This window comes from Brassica napus, chromosome A3 (assembly GCF_020379485.1).
Source record: "Brassica napus cultivar Da-Ae chromosome A3, Da-Ae, whole genome shotgun sequence".
In the NCBI taxonomy this organism is placed as follows: domain Eukaryota; kingdom Viridiplantae; phylum Streptophyta; class Magnoliopsida; order Brassicales; family Brassicaceae; genus Brassica; species Brassica napus.
This window is the reverse complement of record NC_063436.1, coordinates 1,145,679-1,167,453: the sequence shown is the minus strand read 5'-3', so window position 1 is coordinate 1,167,453 and position 21,775 is coordinate 1,145,679. Positions and strand designations below refer to the sequence as shown.

Sequence of the window (21,775 nt, the reverse complement as noted above, 5' to 3'; positions counted from 1 at the left end):
TTGTTTTGGCCCAATTCAACTTTTTTTTTTGTCTTTTTTAATTTATAATTTATTATTTATAATTGATACGACGCCCCCAATTAGATTTATATAGTTAAAATCTTTTTTTTTGTAACTCTAATGATGTCACTCCGTTAAAAGTTTGTTTAGAAGCAAACCACATTCGGCACCCAAACAACATTTATATAATAATAAGACTCTAGGTAAGACCACAAAGAAATATAGCAGTATCAAATTCCATTCCATACTTTATATTAATTCAAACCTTTTATGTTACTTTTAAAATAAGGTACCGATTATTTGTACCATCTTTCAACACACATTCTCACTTTCTATTCACACACAAATCTTCTTATATTATCAGTTTTTATGAAAGACATATAATCAATATTTGTTATTGTCGTTTTCCTGTGAACGCATTAGTCTGGTGAAGGCGTTAACGGTGACAAATATATATGTACAAGAAAACATTCAAAGTTATATATAGTTAAGTTAACATAGATTTGGCATTAACAAAATCTTATACATACGTTATCATATTTTACGAGTGGCGACATAACATCACTATAATGTATATGTGCGGTGATTTGTTTTCCTTTGAATTTATTTACGTACATGATTGGCTGCCCCTCACTTATCATAACTCCAGAGTACAGTCATTAAATCAATATATGTGATCATGCCAAAAGAACAAGATATATCTAATCAGCTAATTTTTGTTGTTCCGGTTTTCAAATATATATGTTTGATCCGATTAAATATTTATTTATTTTGTTCTACTTTGCGTAGAGGCTACCTTCATTTTCTTAGTTCCATACTAATACCAATATCCCTTACAAAATTAGGAATTATTCCAATAATATTTTACCCCCTAATGTATAGCATTTGCATAAAATATGTTTACTTAGTAGCAGTGGCGGACGCAAGAGTCCATTTAGACGGGGGCACATAATTTTATTTCATCATATTTAGTTGTAGGTTTAGAAGAGCATTGCATGAATTGTATAGCTTATGAAAGGAAAATAAAAAAAGAGACGAGGGCACGTGACCCCGTACGTCTTCACCTACGTCCGCCCCTGCTTAGTAGTAAACAAATTAAGACATATCAGAATTTTTATTTCTTTTTGATGCGTGTACTAAAAACTAACGATAGAAAATGAAACAATTAAACGTTAGGATTAGTCAGAAAAATGATTTAACGTTAGGGCAAGAGAAAAACTCTGATCGTAACAACTCAATCTTCACAAAACACGCAAAATACAGTGACATATACTGAAGTTGTAACTCTTTAATTATTTGTCATATAATTGTCTTTTATTATAAATTTTTTGATGGCTATTTCTTCAAAAGAAAGATGGTCCCAAAAAAAACGAGATGTTTGGTGTTGGAAAATAACATAAGGGGGTCCATAATCAATGAATCAATTTTAAATGGAAAGCAACAGTGGAACAACTGTAAGATTCTCCCTACGTGTTAAAATAATACCCAATAGTAGTCTTACAAGTTGCAATTCCCACTTTATTTATTTAATTACGTTTCTTGAGGAGTTTCTTAATTGTTTGCAAATTAGACTTTATATTCGTCTTCGCCAGTCACAGATGGACCCCTGACACGTGTTGACATAACAAATATTCGATACTTTTTAATTGAATATTTTTTTGTTTTAAATGTTCGATATCGAGGTAAATTTATTTTATAATTCTATAGATATTAATTTCTGTTGGCAAAAAACAAGTTTATTATTTTTTCAATTAGCAGAAAAAAAATTCGAGTAGACTTTGTTAAAGGCGATATCTGAAGAAATTTGACCTCAATTTAAAGTTTGAGAAATAAAATAAAATTCGAAGTTCTAAGAAATTATTTTATGTATAAGAATCGCGATATTGTAAGAAATCAAATCCTTCAGAATCTACACATGGACAAAAGAATCGTAAATAATCTAAAAATCAGATTCTAAGAAAGTATCTCCGTTTAGGGTTAACAAAGTATGTATCCCCTGCGGATATGTATTTTACAGTTATAGAAAGAAAGTAGTAGTTGTTGTTATTCTTTAAATCCTGGTAAACTAGAATTGATCATTTAGAATTTAGGAATGATTAATGAATATTAACTGAAAATAGACGAGTTCGATTTGTTTTTTTAACTCTTAAGCATGTTCACAGTTCTTTTAAAACATTAAAATTTCGACAATATATGACTATAGAAAACAATCCAACGTTTGAAATTCTTTTATGTAAATATACTTAAAATTAACTTGAGATTAAAGTAAATGTTTTATTCCAAAAGGACTCTAGGCTCAGTCTAAACAAGGCATTCGTGAAGCTGACTGATCCTATATTTTGATGGGCTCAAAGACATCAATTAAGCCCATACTGTGCAAAACCTCCATGATCAAAGGCTGAGGAGAGACTCACTGGATTCTTAATTTTCTTTTCTGTGTCACCGTAAACTTGCATATCGTAGATATATTTTCTGTTAAAATGCATTTCGAGTCCACACTATCTATCTAGTCAATTGAGATGCATGCTGCGTACCCTGATTTAGTGATCAGTTGATGCATGCATGGTCAGTGGCGTAAGGAGAATATTATTTTAAAGGAATCAATTTGATAACAAATATATTTTGCAAGGGTCAATAAGTTAAATTCATCAAATTTTCAATAAAAATAACAAGTAAAATTTTGTTTTGGCAAAACTTGCCATGGGTCAATATTGACCCCCCCCCCCCCCCCCCCCCCACCCACACACACACCGGCTCCGCCCACTGTGCATGGTTACTAAGACATATCATGAAAGTTAGGGATAGTTTATGAAGTTAACAGACTGATAGTGAAATTTTGAAATTCTAAGAACTTAAATGGTAGCCGGAAAATTATAGCTTAAGTGCACTTGTAGGTTTATTTTTACAAATGCTGTATGCTTGTTTTGTTGGTTAAGTGTTCTTGACCACGTTATCTTAATTATAATGTTAATTCGATCCATCTTTTAATGTTTCAACATCTTTCGGTAGCGTTTAATTGTTTTAGTAATTAGATATGTTTAGTAATGAATGATATGACCTTTTGTGCTGAATTATTTACATGAACAAGAAAACAATGGAGAAATCTATAGTATTACTAATTACTATTAATAAACGACGAACTCGGGTCGAACACTTATAAAAGGAAAAAGAAACCGCATAACGTTAACGATTAACGACTCTTTGCACTCTTACCCAAAGCCTAACACGCGTCAACACTCAAACTGTTACGAGATCTACCGCTACTACACGTGTATGACAAAGAGGTGCAACAAAGCCTACCACCTCTTGTTTCATGACACGTTTCGCTGACGTGTTGCCAAGAGCGTAATTAAATAATAGTCACAGTTACCACGTGGCGAAGGCAGTGCCTATTTTTATGAGACATGCTCACATGAACAACAAAACACGAAGAATCATAAGCTATCTTCTTGTAACATTTTGATTTTTACTAAGGAAGAAAGATTAAAAAAAATGCAGTCGATGAAAGAAACAGCTTCGAACATTGCAGCTTCTGCAAAGTCTGGCATGGACAAGACCAAAGCTACCTTGGAGGAAAAGGTAGGTTTATTAGTTGTGTTTAATCGTCGATCATTTAAGCAAAATAATTTCTTTGATAAATAATATGGTGATATTGGATTTTTTTAAAGGCGGAGAAGATGACGACGCGAGACCCTGTTCAGAAACAGATGGCCACACAGAAGAAAGAAGCAAAGATTAACCAGGCTGAGATGCAGAAGAGAGAAGTGCGTGAGCACAACGCTGCCATGAAAGAAGCTGCTGGAGGTGGAACCGGAACCGGTTTAGGTTTGGGGTCAGCCACTCACTCAACCACTGGACACGTCGGACATGGGACTGGGACCCACCAGATGTCAGATTTGCCTGGTCACGGAACGGGACAAGCAACCGGACACGTTGTGGAGAGAACGACCTTGACAGAACCTATCGGGACAAACACTGGAACTGGTCGGACCGCTGCTCATAACGCCCACGTTGGTGGTGGCACCACTGGGTACGGAACTAGTGGAGGATACACTGGATAAGGCGATTTCTCATATATATGCTTTTGTGTGTTCATATTGCTTTTCGGGTCCTACCTTTTGTTTTCTCTCCTAATAAATATGGTTTCTTTTCTTGTTTTTTTTTGGTCTGGTGACAGACTTAACGTTGTGTCTTTCTTATAATAATTATGTTAATTTTCAGTAATTGGTGTGTTAATCTTTTTTTTTGGAACATATGATATGATATTCAGTAATTGGTGTGTTAATCTTCGTATCCCAAAACTTGAAACTCGAAGCAAAGATTGAATGGATGTTTGCCGATAATTACTGGCATAATGCATGTTCCGTGCTTTCTTCCGGTTTACAAAATACAAACCAAGGAGGATCATCAACAACGTCCATATAACATTGAACATCACCCCAAGAAAGATGTCATATCAAGTTGATATATTTGAGACTTCGAAAACTTTAACTGATTTAAAATAATTACCTACCATTGATCCCAACCTTGCTAATGTGGAAAAAACATATTAATTAAAGATCAAAACATTAAATTAGTCGAGGAACATAAGATATCACAGAGAAAAAATCAGTATCTAAACTAGTTTCAATTCGAAGTAATCAACACAATGAAATTAAAAATATAGTTCCCTCATTGATGCTGCAACTTTTTTAGTATGTAATTACTAATTAGTAAATATCTACTTTTGGGTGTGTGTGTGTGTGTTTTAGGCTGTTAGGAGCAACGCGTTTTGAACTTTTGCTTTATAAACAAAACGACCAATGTCAAACAGATATGACGTGAGATCCTTGGGAATGCTTACAAAACCTGTGTCAACATATATTGATTACTCATCCATTGCGTGAAAAATCTCAAGTGAAAAGTGAAAACGATAGCAAAAAGGAGAGAAAAAAATTAAGAAATTTAAGTTAGGAGATTCAAGCAACCGACCTTTATCTAAATTTACCAACAGAATAAATCATGTATAAGGACATCTGTTTGTTATATTCTGAATGTTTGTGTTTAAAAAAAAAGTAAATAAAAAAAAGAATGATTAATAAAAATGAACAAATTTCATTTGATGAATTCGTCGCAGCAAATGTATTTGATCCATCGGCTAGCAACGCTCCAGTGGGTCACCACCAGAGTGGGTCATGGGGATTGAAACAATTACGGTTTAAAACTCTGATACCCAAGCGTAGAGCCATGAGATAAAATATAATGTAATTAGGCCTAAATGTAACTAATTGATCAATCTACCCCGACTCAATCTACGTCTAATTCATGTTTTATGGAGATCGTCAAAGTCAATCAAAATGATTCCTTCCTTTAAAGCAAGAATAGAGATTATTTTCTTTGTCTAGTACTTAAACTCACGTATCTCTTTCTGATTATTTAGATAGACCATGTTAAAATCAAATGATTATTAGAGTTTTAGAGAGTTAAGATACCAATAGAGTTTTTTTTTTAATTGTTGGTTGTATATTATTGATCCTACTCTCCTAATTTAATATAAGGATCAATATTGTGTGAATCAGTTTGTAGTCGGATATCAATCACTATGAGTAATGGAACTTTGGATTTTAGTTTAATTTAAGAAGAAGGAAACTCTTTTCAACGTACCTAAACACATAATTTTAAAACTTTTACCTTAATTGCTCTCCGTCTCGTTTTTTCAACGAACAGATATAGAGATTTTTGTTATTTTTATATTAACAAAAAAAACTTTATTTTTCCAACCTACTTTTACCGCAAAAACTATCTTCCAACATATGAACATTACTTTGTACATCCTTTTTCCAAAAACAAAAATCATTATATCAACCCATACTTTAACCACAAACTCTTCATTCATTATTTTTTTTTGCTTGCATCTAGTACTTAAACTCGTGTATCTCTTTCTGATTATTTAGATAGTTCATGTTAAAATCAAATGATTATTGGAGCGCTAAGATACCAATAGTGTTTTGATTCAATACATGTAATCAGTTAGTATCTATCATACCTTTTTTTTTTTTCACTGAATTATATTAAAATAAAAAAGAAAGCAGGACCCAAAAGTCATTAGCCCAAGTTCTGCGCCTACTCTCCTAATTTAATAAAAAGGATCAGTATTGTGAATCAGTTAGCAGTCACGAGTCAGATTTTAATCACTATTGAGTATCGAGTAATGAAACATTGGATTTTAGTTTACTTGTAGAAGAAGAAAACTCTCTCAACGTCCGAAATAGATAATTTTTTAACTTGTATACGCACTCTTAACTTATTTGCTTTCCATCTGATTTATTCAGCGTACGCAAATAGATATTTTAGCTTTTTTTATGAAAACTTTTACCGCAAAAACAAACTTTCAACATACAAAAATAGATAATTCACCTTTTACGTTTATTTTACCTCTTAAAACTTTTCACTCTCAGCGTTTTTTTTATTCAAAAAAAAATCATTATATCAACCACAAATCTCCACTCTCATTTTTTTCAACATATTTTTTCCTCTCAAGCAAGATATGTAAGTTATTTGTTTTTAGTGATCTTAATCTTTTTCTTCTTCTTTTCTTTTTTACATGAACAAATGACATTGCTTAATCGGTGAATCATTTGTATTGGTTTAGATTTTAAAAATCTTATATATTGATTTTCTGTTGCAGAATATGGAGTTGTTCATTAATTGGGAAAATGATGCTAATAACCTCGTCGACGACATCGAGTGGATACAAATTCATGGCACGGGCTGGGCGTATTCTCTTAGGCGGCACATGAATGCGGCATGTAGAATTGCGAACTTAATTGGTGCAGAATCCCTCTCTGTGGACTACTTGGTCAACTACATGAGAATGACTTCAGGGCTTACAATCACCTTGGGTCTTCCTTCCCTTCATTCGGTTAGGCCCTTCCTGATCTGGGAGGGTATGGTCCTGGATGATGATTATCAAATGTTGTTTGCTCAATTTATGAGGATCCCGGAACTCCCACTTCCGGTACGTAAATTTAGCTTAATTTTTAGTTTCTTTTTATTGATTATAAATAAGCTCGTCTTTCTTTTTCCATGCAGAGGGGAATTCGTCGTTTCGTAGTTACGGACATGATAATTCATTCTCTAGATCACTATCATTCCCCTATTACAGAGGGGAATCCGTCGTTTCGTAGTTACGGACATAATAATCAAGACTTTGAACAAGCATTCATCAATGCAATGAATCGTTCCCCTATTACAGCGGCAATCCCAACCTACCCATCGATACTTTCGTTCTTAGCAAACGCCCCTGAAAATGTAAGTTAAAATCTATATATATATTTTTTGGTTAACTTGAATTTTGGTTTCTAAGTATTTATTAATATATATATATATATATATATATATATATTTTTTTTTTGCAGAATATTTACGCTCCGACGCTCCTAGAACTTCTTTTTGATGATTACCCAAATCTGCATGTTATGTTCGCTACTGGAAGAGGCGTTTATCAAGGAGTTCCTTTTGTCAGGTTTCGAGACAGTTCTGGGTTAATCAACGGTGGCTTCATGAATGTTGAATTGGGTCAAGGAATCATCGTTCAGTTTGTCGAGCTGATTGGAGCATATGTCTTTATTTGATCGGTGCCGAAATGATCTAGAGCCTGCTATGGCGATGCCCCTATCTCTACCCCCTATTTATATAACAGATTTCTATTACTTTACTTTTGCTGTTTCATAACTTATCAACATCTTTCGGTACGCGTTTAATTGTTTCGGTAATTGGATATTTGTAGTGATGACCTTTTGTGCTGAAAACTATTTACATGAACAACATATATAATAAGAGAAACCAATGACAAATCTATTAGTATATGATAACATCTGTGAAAAAATCTATTAGACGTATATAATATCAAGTACTAGTGGTGTAAATGTGATAGCTTCTAATAAAATTATATGAGAATGCATAATATGTGAACACTATAAATATTAAAGTGCAAATATTCGTTTGTGTCTACTAGACAAACTCCAATGCAATCATGATGATAAAGACCTAATCACTTATAGAAACGTGTGAAGGATTCTGTTTCTTTATGTTGGTTCTAAATGGCATTATCGGTAAGAAATAACTGATTCATAACTAAAAGTGGGTTCACTCCAAAAAGTCTTTTCAATGCTAAGTCAATGCTTCGTAAAGACAATTATTTGATATTTTTCTGTTCTTTATTTATATACACAAGATTTTTCAGAGTAACTAATAGATTTTCATATTTATAATTATATTTATATAAAGTTATATTAAATAATAAATTATGACATATAATGTGTCACCAGTAGAATACATTAAAACTAACTTTTAGATTTGATAAATTTTCATGATAGCTGGTAGTTTTACTTTCATTTCATACCTTTTATATTTATTTTTAAATTAAATATTTTAAATATAATCAGTGTATCAAATATTTTAAAACTAATTGTAGTATTCTTATAAGTAAATATGGTTTCGTGTTTTATTTATTAGATATTTCTATTTTATTCGAAATAAATTATTTATATACCAGATTTTTTTAAATGATTTCTAGATTTATATTCATTTAAAAAATCAGTTTCTGAAAGTGTAAGACTTACTTAAGAATGTAATTTTGGTAAAATATAATATTAGCATAACTAAATTAATTAATTTAGCATAACTAAATTAATTAATTTAGCATAACTAAATTAATTAATTTAGCATAACTAAATTAATTAATTAATTATTTTATTTGGTAAAATATAATATTAGCATAACTAAATTAATTAATTTTATTATTCTTTTAATAAATTATGTTAAAAAATTAGATAATGATACAAAAAGTTATGTAAAGATTTTCCAAACTATTATATATTATCTAAAAGCATGATCGGTAGAGATTGTAACTTTATTTTCTTGGTTCAAAATATAGGGTGTAATTTTTTTTACTTTAGATGTAAATTTATATTATAACCTTTAAATTATTAAGTATAAAGTTTTTAAAAAATTATTTCCAAAACAAATATGTTTTCTGCTTTAATTTTAGTTTGTAGATTTAAATTATTTTGGTAAATTAATATGATTGATAAAAAAATAAAAGAAATGGTATTCTAAATAGCTTCTTGCTAAACAAAGAATGAACCATTCTTCCTAAATCCCTAAAAACAAAAGTATTGTTCTTCTCCATGGAAAGATAGATCTGAATCTTTTCGTGTTTCTGCTTCGTATATGGTGAGTGTTTTTTTTTGTTTTTTTATGTACACGAAAAAAACACTTGACATGAATTTATTAGGTGTATACGTACATAAACTTAAAACTAAATATTCTGTAGCTTTAAAACATATATGTTGAAGCTGTGATTGGTGAACTAATAAAAGTCAGTGAATTAAAAATAAATGAAATAGTAAAACTGAAATACATCAAAAAGTATAATAATATTTATTTTATTTATTCATTAACAAATTTGTCAAAGAATAGTTTTTCTTTGTATTTTATTTAATTATTTTTGAGATTGGTAGAATGACTTCCATTCTATTAAAATAATTAATCACATAAAAATTATAATCCAGTTGCTCCATAAACGGTTGTTAGAATATTGATATTTGTGGGTCCCAGCACGAGGCGTTACCTCTTACATTGCATCGCATGATGAGCGTTTTTCAAAAGACTCTGACCACTATTTTATCAGAAAAAGCTCTCCACTATCTTTTTTTCTTCAACCTACAAAAATATATATTTGCTTTTTTTTACATTTCTCTTTCAGATAAAAACTTCACTTTCTGTACCCTACTTTTTTTTGAGTTTTACCACAAAAACCAAGACTTTAATTTCTCTAACCACTATTTTACCAGAAAAGCTCTCCACTATCGTTTTTCTTCAACCTACAAAAATATATATTTGCGTTTTACATTTCTGTTTCCGAAAAAACTTCATTTTCTCTACACTACTCTTTAAAGTTTTTACCACAAATACCATCCACTATCTTTTTTCCAACGTACAAAAAAAAAAGAACGGTGCCTTTTATGTTCTTTTTTTTTTTTGCTTTAGCTATAAATTTATATTAAAATAAGATTTAAATCACTAAGTATAATTTGAACCCAAAAAAAAAAATCACCAAGTATAAAGTTCCTGAAAGTCTGTGCCAGAAAATAAGATATTCTTCCTGAAATTCCTAGAGACAAAAGTATCGATCTTATCAAAGTCCATGGAGAGATCCGAACCTTCTTCTGGTTTGATCGATTTTATCAACGCCTCGATGGAGAGATCCGAATCTTCTTCTCGGGTTTCTGCTCCGTACACGGTGAGTTTTTCTTCTCCGCGCATCTAACGGCGTCGTCACTCTGTTTTTCTTTTCTCTCAAAACTATCTTTTGCTTCCGGCGGTCTTTTCTTTGCTTTTGATTATTGTTTGAGCTTCAAAGACCCGATGTTTATCTCTTCCCAAACTCAGTGCCTGTTTCTTCTCTATCTCTCTTACCCAGAATCTTCTCCTAACTCTTTTGTTCCAGCTGTTTGTTTTTGTCGGCGATTGTACTGTTTGGTCCCCAGTCTTTTTAGGTTTTTAAATTAATATACATACATATATATATATTATTTTTTAAAGGATTCTAATTACATTTTTTTTATAAATATAGGGGAAGAGGACTTTGTACGGTGATAAGTATGTCGAGGTTATGAAGCAGTACTATGATTACGTCAAAAGCAGGTAAATAGATTTCTGTTTTTTTTTTTTTTTGCTTTTTGGAGATTTTGTGTAATGTTGATAGATACCAATAAATATTCTATTATTTGGTTTAGACTGAATAGCTATATTCGTGGGAATACCCAGATTTTTTTTATTATGATTCTGATGTAAAGACGTGAAGTAATACAAGATGAATACCTTCGCTTTCAAATGTGTTTGCTAATTGATTCTATTGAACAATTAGGATAAGGATCGGTGTTGAAGGTTACGATACTTCCCTTGAACCGATTGATCTCTACCGGGCTTTGGAGAGTCTTTTCAAGACATGTGGAGAAGTCCACAACATGGAGATTCGCCGAGATCGAGTGACAAAAGCACTCCAGAAGTCGTGCATTGTTATCCTTCGTGGAGAAGGCGCAGGAGACAAAGCCTTGCAACTCAATGGAAGTGACATCGGAGGAAGGAAGATTGTCGTTACGAGTTTGCCTCCAGGACTCGACCTCAGCACTGGGTTGAGTACTGATGTACTCGCTGCTAGGAACGTGGCACATAATAAAAGAAAGTAGTAAGTTATTATGTATGCTGTTGACATTTTCGGCTTATGTAAGTCGTGTAAACGATATAATACAATGCAATTTTTTACTCTTGCAGTAGCGAAGGCATATCCGTTACTGGATATGACACTTCTCTTACTAAAGATGATGTCAAGAATGCTTTGACTAACCATTTCTCCACATGTGGCGAGATTACCGACGTTTTCGTTCTCAACAGGTTAGAAGTTGGAACCGTTCTCTAGTTTTGTTACCAAACCCAATTCGCTTAGTTTCCTTTGTTTTTTCTTTTTCTTTGCAGCCGTGCCCTGGTCTACTTCTACGAACAAGGCTCCAACAACCGAGCGCTTCAGCTGTCTGGAACCGACCTAGGAGGCTGCACACTGGTGGTCAAAGCCTTGCCCTATCCAAAACCCAAAGGTAGTGCCTGGACCCGTTTGCGTTACCGTTTCAGGTCAGCCACTCTCTCAACGATCACTGGGTGGGCACATCAGATGTGAGAGGAATTCTGGTTTAGTATTTTATTTTATGAATTTCGGCTTGTTTGCTTGTTCTGTTTAGTACCCAAAAAAAAACTTATATTTCGGATATGTTTGATTACTACAAAAAAAACTTATATTTCGGATATGTTTAATTACTGCTCTTTAGCTTAAATTCACATGGACTGTTTTTTTAATCATTTGATTATAACAGAGAATGTAGAACTTATAAGAGTTTTCTCGACCGACTTTATCTTATTGCGTCCAAGAAAGAATTTATCGTTGGAGAATTATTTACGAATAACCCATCTATAACGACAACAAAAACCGCCTAACATGTAAATAAATTATCAACAATCATGACAGTTCTTGTGTGATGATATCACCGACATATTAAATTTACATTCGAAGTTTAGGGGAGACAGATCATAAATAATCAAGCAGTCTTGTTCCACGATGAGCTCTGCTAAACACGAATGTTCAATCCTTTTTTCGTCCTATGAAATAGATGTCCTTGGGTGGGTTGATGATAAATCAACTAGGTTTATTCGTGGGCAGTATGGGCCTGAGAAATACTTGCCCAGAAGCTATTTTTGGCCCTTTGTATTTTTTTTTGTAAAAATCTTAAAACGCTGAAACAGCTCAAGTGTCGAACCCGATTAGTAACCGGCGGTTCTAATAGAGCTACATAAGACCATCTCCATTGGTAAGAGACCTCAATGGGTTCTTATGAATAAATTAGTAGTTAATTTGTTGATTTGAAAAGTTAAGAACCCTTGATAAGCTAATTAATTTTTTCATCCTCCAGAACCTCATTGAGGTCCTTAAATTTTTTTTTTTTTTTAAGTTGAATAATTTGAAAGAAAATGATACATAAAAATTTAAATAAGAAATAAATTCTTAAATTGTTGGAGAAAAATAAGATAGGAGAAAGAAACAAGTGCTTTGCTTAAAAAGAAAACATATTTCAAGAGAAAGAAACATGTACTTGGCTTATAAATAAAAATGTGATCTCTGTGAAACAAATGAATTGGCACATGTTGATCTGCGAAACAAAAACAAGTCTAACGATTTCGTATTCGAGATCATGCACAAAAGAAACTACAAGCTCCAGAGAGATACTTACAGGTTAGTTGTGATTTTTGTTGATGATCACCATGCTTGCAAAGAACTCACACATATCGAAAGCTGCCCTGCAAAGCTCAGAGACCAGAGAGTTAATAACAATGCTTCACCATTAACGTCCAAACATCCAAACACAAGTTTTTACCACAAATACCATCCACTATCTTTTATCCAACGTACCAAAAAAAAAGAACGGTGCCTTTTATGTTCTTTTTATTTTGCTTAGCTATATATTTATATTAATAATTAATAATAACCTTTAAATCACTAAGTATAATTTGAACCCAAAAAAAAAAACCAAGTATAAAATTCCTGAAAGTCTGAGCCAGAAAATAAGATATTCTTCCTAAAATCCCTAAAGACAAAAGTATCGATCTTATCAAAGTCCATGGAGAGATCCGAACCTTCTTCTCGTAGGATCGCTTTTCTCAACGCCTCGATGGAGAGATCCGAATCTTCTTCTCCGGTTTCTGCTCCGTACACGGTGAGTTTTTCTTCTCCGCGCATCTAACGGCGTCGTCACTCTGTTTTTCTTTTCTGTCGAAACTATCTTTCATCTCTTACTTCCGGCGGTCTTCTCCGGCTCGAGAGAAGGCCTCCCTCTCCCTCTCCTTCTTTGCTTTTGATTATTGTTCGAGCTTCAAAGACCCGCTGTTTATCTCTTCCCAAACTCAGTGCATGTTTCTTCTCTATCTCTCTTACCCAACTCTTCTCCTAACTCTTTTGTTCCTGTTTGTTTTTGTCGGCGATTGTACTGTTCTGGTCCCCAATCTTTTTCGGTTTTTAAATTAATATACATATATATATATATTATTTTTTAAAGGATTCTAATTACATTTTCTTATAAATATAGGGGAAGAGGACTTTGTACGGTGATAAGTATGTCGACGTTATGAAGTCGTACTATGATTACGTCAAAAGCAGGTAAATAGATTTCTGTTTTTTTTTTCCTTTGCTTTTTGGAGATTTTGTGTAATGTTGATAGATACCAATAAATATTCTATTATTTGGTTTAGATTGAATAGCTATATTATTTGGTCTAGCTAATGTATGTGTATATTTATATTATGATTCTGATGTAAAGACGTGAAGTAATAAAAGATAAATACCTTCGCTTTCAAATGTGTTTGCTAATTGATTTTATTGAACAATTAGGATAAGGATCGGTGTTGAAGGGTACAGTACTTCCCTTAAACCTATTGATCTCTTCCGGGCTTTGGAGAGTCTTTTCAAGATATGTGGAGAAGTCCACAACATCCAGATTCGCAGAGATCCAGTGACAAATGCACTCCAGAGGTCGTGCATTGTTATCCTTCGTGGAGAAGGCGCAGGAGACAAAGCCTTGCAACTCAATGGAAGTGACATTGGAGGAAGTAAGATTGTCGTTACGAGTTTGCCTCCAGAACTCAGTGAACTCAGCACTGGGTTGAGTACTGATGTACTCGCTGCTAGGAGCGTGGCACATAATCGAAGAAAGCGGTAAGTTATTATTTATGCTGTTGACATTTTCGGCTTATGTAAGTTGTGTAAACAATATAATACAATGCATTTTTTTTACTCTTGCAGTAGCGAAGGCATATCCGTTACTGGATATGACACTTTACTTACTAAAGATGATTTGAAGAATGCTTTGACTAACCATTTCTCCACATGTGGCGAGATTACCGACGTTTTCGTTCTCAACAGGTTAGAAGTTAGAACTTTTCTCTAGTTTGTTACAAACCCCAATTCGCTTAGTTTCCTTTCTTTTATCTTTTTCTTTGCAGCCGTGCCCTGGTCTACTTCTACGGACTAGGCTCCAACAACCGAGCGGTTCAGCTGTCTGGAACCGACCTAGGAGGCTGCACAGTGGTGGTCAAAGCCTTGCCCTATCCAAAACCCAAAGGTAGTGCCTGGACCCGTTTGCGTTACCGTTTCAGGTCAGCCACTCTCTCAACGATCACTGGGTGGGCACATCAGATGTGAGAGGAATTCTGGTTTAGTATTTTATTTTATGAATTTCGGCTTGTTTGCTTGTTCTGTTTAGTACCCAAAAAAAACTTATATTTCGGATGTGTTTGATTACTACAAAAAAAAACTTATATTTCGGATGTTTGATTACTACAAAAAAACTTATATTTCGGATATGTTTAATTACTTCTCTTTAGCTTAAATTCACATGGACTGTTTTTTAATCATTTGATTATAACAGAGAATGTAGAACTTATAAGAGTTTTCTCGACCGACTTTATCTTACTGTGTCCAAGAAAGAATTTATCGTTGGAGAATTATTTACGAATCACCCATCTATAACGACAACAAAAACCGCCTAACATGTAAATAAATTATCAACAATCATGACAGTTCTTGTGTGATGATATCACATTATCACCGACATATTAAATTTACATTCGAAGTTTAGGGGAGACAGATCACAAATAATCAAGCAGTCTTGTTCCACGATGAGCTCTGCTAAATACGAATGTTCAATCCTTTTTTCATCCTATGAAATAGATGACCTTGGGTGGGTTGATGATAGATCAACTAGGTTTATTCGTGGGTTCACTCCAAAAAGTCTTTTCAATGCTAAGTCAATGCATCGTAAAAACAATTCTTTGATTTCTGTTTCTTTATTTATATACACAAGATTTTTAAGAGTAACTAATAGATTTCATATTTATAATTATAATTTTGTAAAGTTATTAAATACTAAATTATGACATATGTGTCACCAGTAGAATACATAAAAACTAACTTTTAGATTTGATAACTTTTTATGATAACTGGTAGTTTTACTTTCATTTCATATCTTTTATATTTATTTTTAAATTAAATATTTTAAATATAATCAGTGTACTAAATATTTTAAAACTAATTGTAGTATTCTTATAAGTGATTACTAGATTCATATTCATTTAAAGGATCTGTTTCTCAAAGTATAAGAATTACATAAGAATATAATTTTGGTAAAATATAGTAAGATATTAACATAGCTAAATTAATTAATTTTATTATTATTTTAATATACTTTGTTAAAATATCAGTTTATGATATAAAAAGTTATGTAAAGATTGTCTAATTTATTATATTATCTAAAAGCGTGATTGATAGAGATTGTAACTTTATTTTCTTGGTTCAAAATATAGGTTGTAAGTTTTTACTTCAGATGCAAATTTATATTATAATCTTTAAATTATTAAATATATATTTTTAAAAAAAAATATTTCCAAAACAAATATATTTTCTGTTTTAATTTTAGTTTTTAGATTTAAATTGTTTTGGTAAATTAATATGATTGATAAAAACAAAAGAAATGGTATTATTATAAATAGCTTCTTGTCAAACAAAAAAATGAACCATTCTTCCTAAATCCCTAAAAACAAAAGTATTGTTTTTCTCCATGGAAAGGTCTGAATCTTTTCGGATTTTTACTCCGTATACGGTGAGTTTTTTTTTCTATTTCTCTATGTACACGAAAAAACACTTGATATAAATTTATTTCGGTGTATGTATACACATACTTAAAACTAAATATTATGTAGCTTTAAAACATATATGTAGAGGCTGTGATTTGTGAACTAATAAAAATCATTAAATAAAAAATAAATGAAATAGTAAAAATAGAATACATCAAAAAAATAATAAAGTTCATTTTATTCATTCATTAACAAATTTGTTAAAGAACAGTTTGACTTCCATTCTATTAAAGTAAATTAATCACATAAAAATTATAATCGAGTTGCTCAATAAACGGTTGTCAGAATATTGATATTTTTGGGTCCCAGCACGAGGCGTTTCCTCTTACATTGGCATCGCATGATGAGCGTTTTTCAAAAGACTCTGACCACTATTTTATCAGAAAAGCTCGCCACTATCTTTTTTTCTACAACCTAAAAAAAATTGAGAAAATTGCTAAAACAGAACAAAAAAACAGCATAGTTGTCCCTTTAGTATAACATCAAACTTAGTTTGTCCCTTTGGTATAAGTTTTTTCGTAATTCCAAAATTAGCCTTTGATTAATCAAATACAATATAATTTAAACTACTTTAAATATTAAAAACGTAATTAAAAATAAAAAGAAAAATAATAATTAAAAAAACCCATTTCTCCGTAACCCTAGATCTAATTGTTTACTCCGTCTCTCTCGACAAACTGAGACGGCTACAGATGTGGATCCCTTCGAGAAGAAGTAGATCGTTCGGAGAAGAGAAGTCGGAGATACGATGGCTGTAGACGACCCTCTCAAGCCTGTTGTTGCTACCAAGGAAGCGAAACCTAATTATGTAGAGCATCTGATTGGACCAGGCGACGATGCGGAGGAAGGAGAGATCGTAGACGGAGATGTTGACAAATCGGGAAATCCACAGTTCCTGAATCGCATCCGTTGGAGCATTTGTGGACTTTCCACAGTTCCTCTTTTTATTCGTTGACTTTCTAACGAAAAGACGACTTGGGGAAGCTCCTTAGATCCGCGTTCACGTTCTCCACGGTCGAGGAGTTCTGGAGGTTGGTGCTTTAAAACAATCTTTTCGTTCTTCCAATAATTCTACAATCTGGGTTTTGGTTTGGATTTAGATTTCTCGAGGAAAGTTATGTTCTTTGTTGATGGGTTAGATCACATGAAGTCATCGTTCTTATCTGTTTCTGAAGAATTGTTTGTTTGATGTTTGAATTTGTAGCTACAAGCTTATATGTTAAGTTTTTAAAAAGATAGCGAAGATATTATATTCGATGTAAATCAATGTTTTACACCTTAGTATTTTTGTTGGTAACAGAAGATGAACAAAGAGTTATTTGGTTAGTGTTGGATGCTATTGTATTGCTGTGCACTCGTGTGTGTATATGCTTTCTTGTATTCTCCTTTCTTGAGAACCTTTCTCTCAATGGGAATAATGAACTTGTAGTTCGTTCTATTGGGAGACAATAGAAGGAGTTCCTTGATTACAACAGCTGCATTGGTTTCATCATCCATGTGGGAAGAGTGCTTGTCTTGATGCTAATTCAAAAGGCTTTTCTTTTGCATTTCTCAGTGTTTATTTTTTTTTGTCTGTATTGGCTTGTTTTCCCTTCAGGAGGATGCGACGAAGATGAACAAGTACAACCATACTGTTATCGATCTACAATTTGAGTTTTAAGGCTGACGGGCTGACCAGATTCAATGCTTCAGATCCGACACTGAGCACATGCTTGTTCGATATCACATTTTCACTTTGGTATATTTGTTACAAACTTAGTTATTTTCCATGTCAATATCAAGTTAGGCTTGTTCCTATACTCAAGCTTGATTTCTTTTCCATGTTTAAAGTTGTATTATATTGTACCAGATGCAATTGAATGTCTTGGTGTAGTTTAATGACAGTTACTATAGAAACGTTTCTTCCAATTTTTCAAACCCACATCTCAAGTTTAACCAATTCAACACTGCACGCACCCATCTAGAGATATTTGACCCGTATTTTGTTTATGAACAAAGATAAGTTTCTCCTAAATGAGACCCTAAACAAACCTAAATGGGACCCTTAACAAACCCTAAACGATACCCTAAATCACAACTGTAGTGGAACTTTAGAATACACAACAAATAGACCCTAAGGCAGTGAAATATTAATTCCTTAATTAGAATCGTCCCAAAAGTAGTCTAGAGACGCAAAGTTATCAAAATAATTTGTCTAATTCTCTTCCACGAGTTCATATCATGACTGAAATACAACACTCTTGACTATGTTTCTCATAAACCCGAGATTATGATCCAGCTCAGTCATAAAACCCGACCCGATTGAGATCCACAATTAACCTATTACCCAACATATGTAAGAACAAAAACTCAACTTTTCCCATTTTTTGTAGGTGAACCATCGTTATATATTTACAGATTTACTATGAAAGCAATTATACTTGATCATCCTAAAGGTCGTGTGTTCGACCTAAGACTGTCTTATTATAATTTTTAATCCAAAACACGAGCAAAAAAATTCAAATTTGACGTTCGAGCTCGGGTCCCTTAGCCCCTATAAGTCTTTCCTTCACAAACTGAGCCAGCTACATATACAGTACCTGTAATGCAAATATATGATCTAACTAAACCTCCTACTACAAATATATACGTTTTAAGAAAGGAAGTTAGAATATATTTTTAACGGAAACTTCCATAATTTTTGCCAAAATCAAGTTTTCTTATCTGTAGAAGGTACTTTCTACACTGGGTAGAACCAAGACAAAAATCCCATAAGCAGATTCTACCTCACGTAGACGTTTGAGTATTGTCTAGATTTCGCATTCCGAGAATTTAGAATACCTCATAAAAGTAGAAACTGCATTCTGAGAAAAAGTAGCTAACTTTACAGTTAGTAGAATTCACATTCCATATATTTAGAAGTTTAATTAAAAGTAGATTGTTCGTTCTAAAACAAGTAGATGAACTTGTTTAATCTGGAATTCAATTTCTACTAACCTATTTTCCGTAGAAGACGAAATCTACTTTTGGTAGAACGTAAACAAAAATTTTAATTTACCAAGTTTTTCAACAAAAAAAAAATACAAGTTTGTGTATATGGGTATTTTATCAATTGTTTCTATTTTTATAAAAAATTTTTGATTCATAAAACTATTTATTTCATTAAGTCTTAGAAATGGAAAGGGTAAAAGGGAGAAAAAATGGACAAAAAATGTTTTATACCAAAGGGACAACGATGCTGGTTTTTTGTTCCGTTTTGGCAATTTTCCCAAAAAAATTTGTTAATGAATGAATAAATATAATTGCTTTTTTTACATTTCTCTTTCCGAAAAAAAATTCATTTTTCTGTACCCAACTCTTTTTTGAGTTTTACCACAAATACCAAGACTTTAATTTCTCTAACCACTATTTTACCTGAAAAGCTCTCCACTATCGTTTTTCTTCAACCTACAAAAAAAATCTATTTGCGTTTTACATTTCTCTTTCCGAAAAACTTCATTTTTCTCTACAGTACTTTTTAAAGTTTTTACCACAAATACCATCCACTATCTTTTATCCAACGTACCAAAAAAAAGAACGGTGCCTTTTATGTTCTTTTTATTTTGCTTAGCTATATATTTATATTAATAATTAATAATAACCTTTAAATCACTAAGTATAATTTGAACCCAAAAAAAAAAACCAAGTATAAAGTTCCTGAAAGTCTGAGCCAGAAAATAAGATATTCTTCCTAAAATCCCTAAAGACAAAAGTATCGATCTTATCAAAGTCCATGGAGAGATCCGAACCTTCTTCTCGTAGGATCGCTTTTCTCAACGCCTCGATGGAGAGATCCGAATCTTCTTCTCCGGTTTCTGCTCCGTACACGGTGAGTTTTTCTTCTCCGCGCATCTAACGGCGTCGTCACTCTGTTTTTCTTTTCTGTCGAAACTATCTTTCATCTCTTACTTCCGGCGGTCTTCTCCGGCTCGAGAGAAGGCCTCCCTCTCCCTCTCCTTCTTTGCTTTTGATTATTGTTCGAGCTTCAAAGACCCGCTGTTTATCTCTTCCCAAACTCAGTGCATGTTTCTTCTCTATCTCTCTTACCCAACTCTTCTCCTAACTCTTTTGTTCCTGTTTGTTTTTGTCTTATTTTTTAAAGGATTCTAATTACATTTTCTTATAAATATAGGGGAAGAGGACTTTGTACGGTGATAAGTATGTCGACGTTATGAAGTCGTACTATGATTACTACAAAAGCAGGTAAATAGATTTCTGTTTTTTTTTTTCCTTTGCTTTTTGGAGATTTTGTGTAATGTTGATAGATACCAATAAATATTCTATTATTTGGTTTAGATTGAATAGCTATATAATTTGGTCTAGCTAATGTATGTGTATATTTATATTATGATTCTGATGTAAAGACGTGAAGTAATAAAAGATAAATACCTTCGCTTTCAAACGTGTTTGCTAATTGATTCTATTGAACAATTAGGATAAGGATCGGTGTTGAAGGGTACAGTACTTCCCTTAAACCTATTGATCTCTACCGGGCTTTGGAGAGTCTTTTCAAGACATGTGGAGAAGTCCACAACATCCAGATTCGCAGAGATCCAGTGACAAATGCACTCCAGAGGTCGTGCATTGTTATCCTTCGTGGAGAAGGCGCAGGAGACAAAGCCTTGCAACTCAATGGAAGTGACATTGGAGGAAGTAAGATTGTCGTTACGAGTTTGCCTCCAGAACTCAGTGAACTCAGCACTGGGTTGAGTACTGATGTACTCGCTGCTAGGAGCGTGGCACATAATCGAAGAAAGCGGTAAGTTATTATTTATGCTGTTGACATTTTCGGCTTATGTAAGTTGTGTAAACAATATAATACAATGCATTTTTTTTACTCTTGCAGTAGCGAAGGCATATCCGTTACTGGATATGACACTTTACTTACTAAAGATGATTTGAAGAATGCTTTGACTAACCATTTCTCCACATGTGGCGAGATTACCGACGTTTTCGTTCTCAACAGGTTAGAAGTTAGAACTTTTCTCTAGTTTGTTACAAACCCCAATTCGCTTAGTTTCCTTTCTTTTATCTTTTTCTTTGCAGCCGTGCCCTGGTCTACTTCTACGGACTAGGCTCCAACAACCGAGCGGTTCAGCTGTCTGGAACCGACCTAGGAGGCTGCACAGTGGTGGTCAAAGCCTTGCCCTATCCAAAACCCAAAGGTAGTGCCTGGACCCGTTTGCGTTACCGTTTCAGGTCAGCCACTCTCTCAACGATCACTGGGTGGGCACATCAGATGTGAGAGGAATTCTGGTTTAGTATTTTATTTTATGAATTTCGGCTTGTTTGCTTGTTCTGTTTAGTACCCAAAAAAAACTTATATTTCGGATGTGTTTGATTACTACAAAAAAAACTTATATTTCGGATGTTTGATTACTACAAAAAAACTTATATTTCGGATATGTTGAATTACTTCTCTTTAGCTTAAATTCACATGGACTGTTTTTTAATCATTTGATTATAACAGAGAACTAGA

General features: G+C 33.0%; 4 protein-coding genes and 2 long non-coding RNA genes across 8 annotated transcripts; 4 read left to right on the top strand and 2 right to left on the bottom strand.

Moving 5' to 3' along the window:
* The first annotated feature begins 3,368 nt into the window (after positions 1-3,368).
* On the top strand, positions 3,369-4,224 carry LOC106413949 (late embryogenesis abundant protein 46-like). The gene is made up of 2 exons (XM_013854673.3): positions 3,369-3,579; positions 3,669-4,224. Exons 1-2 carry the CDS (start codon positions 3,493-3,495, stop codon positions 4,059-4,061), a joined length of 480 nt encoding a protein of 159 aa, XP_013710127.1. The 5' UTR covers positions 3,369-3,492; the 3' UTR covers positions 4,062-4,224.
* A 2,236-nt stretch (positions 4,225-6,460) lies between these two features.
* On the top strand, positions 6,461-7,828 carry LOC106414775. Its single transcript, XM_048768709.1, has 4 exons — positions 6,461-6,528; positions 6,668-6,997; positions 7,072-7,290; positions 7,398-7,828. The coding sequence occupies exons 2-4, from the start codon at positions 6,671-6,673 to the stop codon at positions 7,611-7,613; spliced, it is 762 nt and encodes a 253-aa protein (XP_048624666.1). The 5' UTR covers positions 6,461-6,528; positions 6,668-6,670; the 3' UTR covers positions 7,614-7,828.
* A 1,192-nt stretch (positions 7,829-9,020) lies between these two features.
* LOC125592968 lies at positions 9,021-10,554 on the bottom strand. Its single transcript, XR_007328804.1, has 2 exons — positions 10,206-10,554; positions 9,021-9,705 (listed from the first exon to the last, which is right to left on the bottom strand). It is a non-coding gene; the product is annotated as an uncharacterized LOC125592968 (long non-coding RNA).
* Positions 9,760-14,949, top strand: LOC106441321 (nucleolin 1-like). 3 transcript variants are annotated; one of them, XM_048768704.1, is made up of 5 exons: positions 9,760-10,285; positions 13,677-13,747; positions 13,979-14,302; positions 14,390-14,509; positions 14,590-14,949. In XM_048768704.1, exons 1-5 carry the CDS (start codon positions 10,190-10,192, stop codon positions 14,786-14,788), a joined length of 810 nt encoding a protein of 269 aa, XP_048624661.1. In that variant the 5' UTR covers positions 9,760-10,189; the 3' UTR covers positions 14,789-14,949. The 3 variants fall into 3 exon arrangements, with proteins under 3 accessions (XP_048624661.1, XP_048624664.1, XP_048624663.1); XM_048768707.1 differs by lacking the exons at positions 13,677-13,747; positions 13,979-14,302; positions 14,390-14,509; positions 14,590-14,949 and adding exons at positions 10,619-10,689; positions 10,913-11,233; positions 11,320-11,439; positions 11,521-11,873 and having other exon boundaries at positions 10,058-10,285; XM_048768706.1 differs by lacking the exon at positions 9,760-10,285 and adding an exon at positions 13,114-13,307.
* Positions 12,557-13,660, bottom strand: LOC125592967. Its single transcript, XR_007328801.1, has 3 exons — positions 13,228-13,660; positions 12,825-12,891; positions 12,557-12,743 (listed from the first exon to the last, which is right to left on the bottom strand). It is a non-coding gene; the product is annotated as an uncharacterized LOC125592967 (long non-coding RNA).
* A 4,682-nt stretch (positions 14,950-19,631) lies between the features above and the next one.
* Positions 19,632-21,711, top strand: LOC125592964 (nucleolin 1-like). Its single transcript, XM_048768700.1, has 5 exons — positions 19,632-20,125; positions 20,429-20,499; positions 20,732-21,055; positions 21,143-21,262; positions 21,343-21,711. Exons 1-5 carry the CDS (start codon positions 20,030-20,032, stop codon positions 21,539-21,541), a joined length of 810 nt encoding a protein of 269 aa, XP_048624657.1. The 5' UTR covers positions 19,632-20,029; the 3' UTR covers positions 21,542-21,711.
* The last annotated feature ends 64 nt before the right edge of the window (positions 21,712-21,775 follow it).

Bases quoted from the DNA above. Each gene is read 5' to 3' on its own strand.
- LOC106413949 (XM_013854673.3), top strand. From the start codon at position 3,493: ATGCAGTCGATGAAAGAAACAGCTTCGAACATTGCAGCTTCTGCAAAG. The intron at 3,580-3,668 runs GTAGGTTTATTA...ATTTTTTTAAAG, and splicing joins AAGCTACCTTGGAGGAAAAG to GCGGAGAAGATGACGACGCG.
- LOC106414775 (XM_048768709.1), top strand. From the start codon at position 6,671: ATGGAGTTGTTCATTAATTGGGAAAATGATGCTAATAACCTCGTCGAC. The intron at 6,998-7,071 runs GTACGTAAATTT...TTTTCCATGCAG, and splicing joins TCCCGGAACTCCCACTTCCG to AGGGGAATTCGTCGTTTCGT. The intron at 7,291-7,397 runs GTAAGTTAAAAT...TTTTTTTTGCAG, and splicing joins TAGCAAACGCCCCTGAAAAT to AATATTTACGCTCCGACGCT.
- LOC106441321 (XM_048768704.1), top strand. From the start codon at position 10,190: ATGGAGAGATCCGAACCTTCTTCTGGTTTGATCGATTTTATCAACGCC. The intron at 10,286-13,676 runs GTGAGTTTTTCT...TTATAAATATAG, and splicing joins GGGTTTCTGCTCCGTACACG to GGGAAGAGGACTTTGTACGG. The intron at 13,748-13,978 runs GTAAATAGATTT...TTGAACAATTAG, and splicing joins TATGATTACGTCAAAAGCAG to GATAAGGATCGGTGTTGAAG.
- LOC125592964 (XM_048768700.1), top strand. From the start codon at position 20,030: ATGGAGAGATCCGAACCTTCTTCTCGTAGGATCGCTTTTCTCAACGCC. The intron at 20,126-20,428 runs GTGAGTTTTTCT...TTATAAATATAG, and splicing joins CGGTTTCTGCTCCGTACACG to GGGAAGAGGACTTTGTACGG. The intron at 20,500-20,731 runs GTAAATAGATTT...TTGAACAATTAG, and splicing joins TATGATTACTACAAAAGCAG to GATAAGGATCGGTGTTGAAG.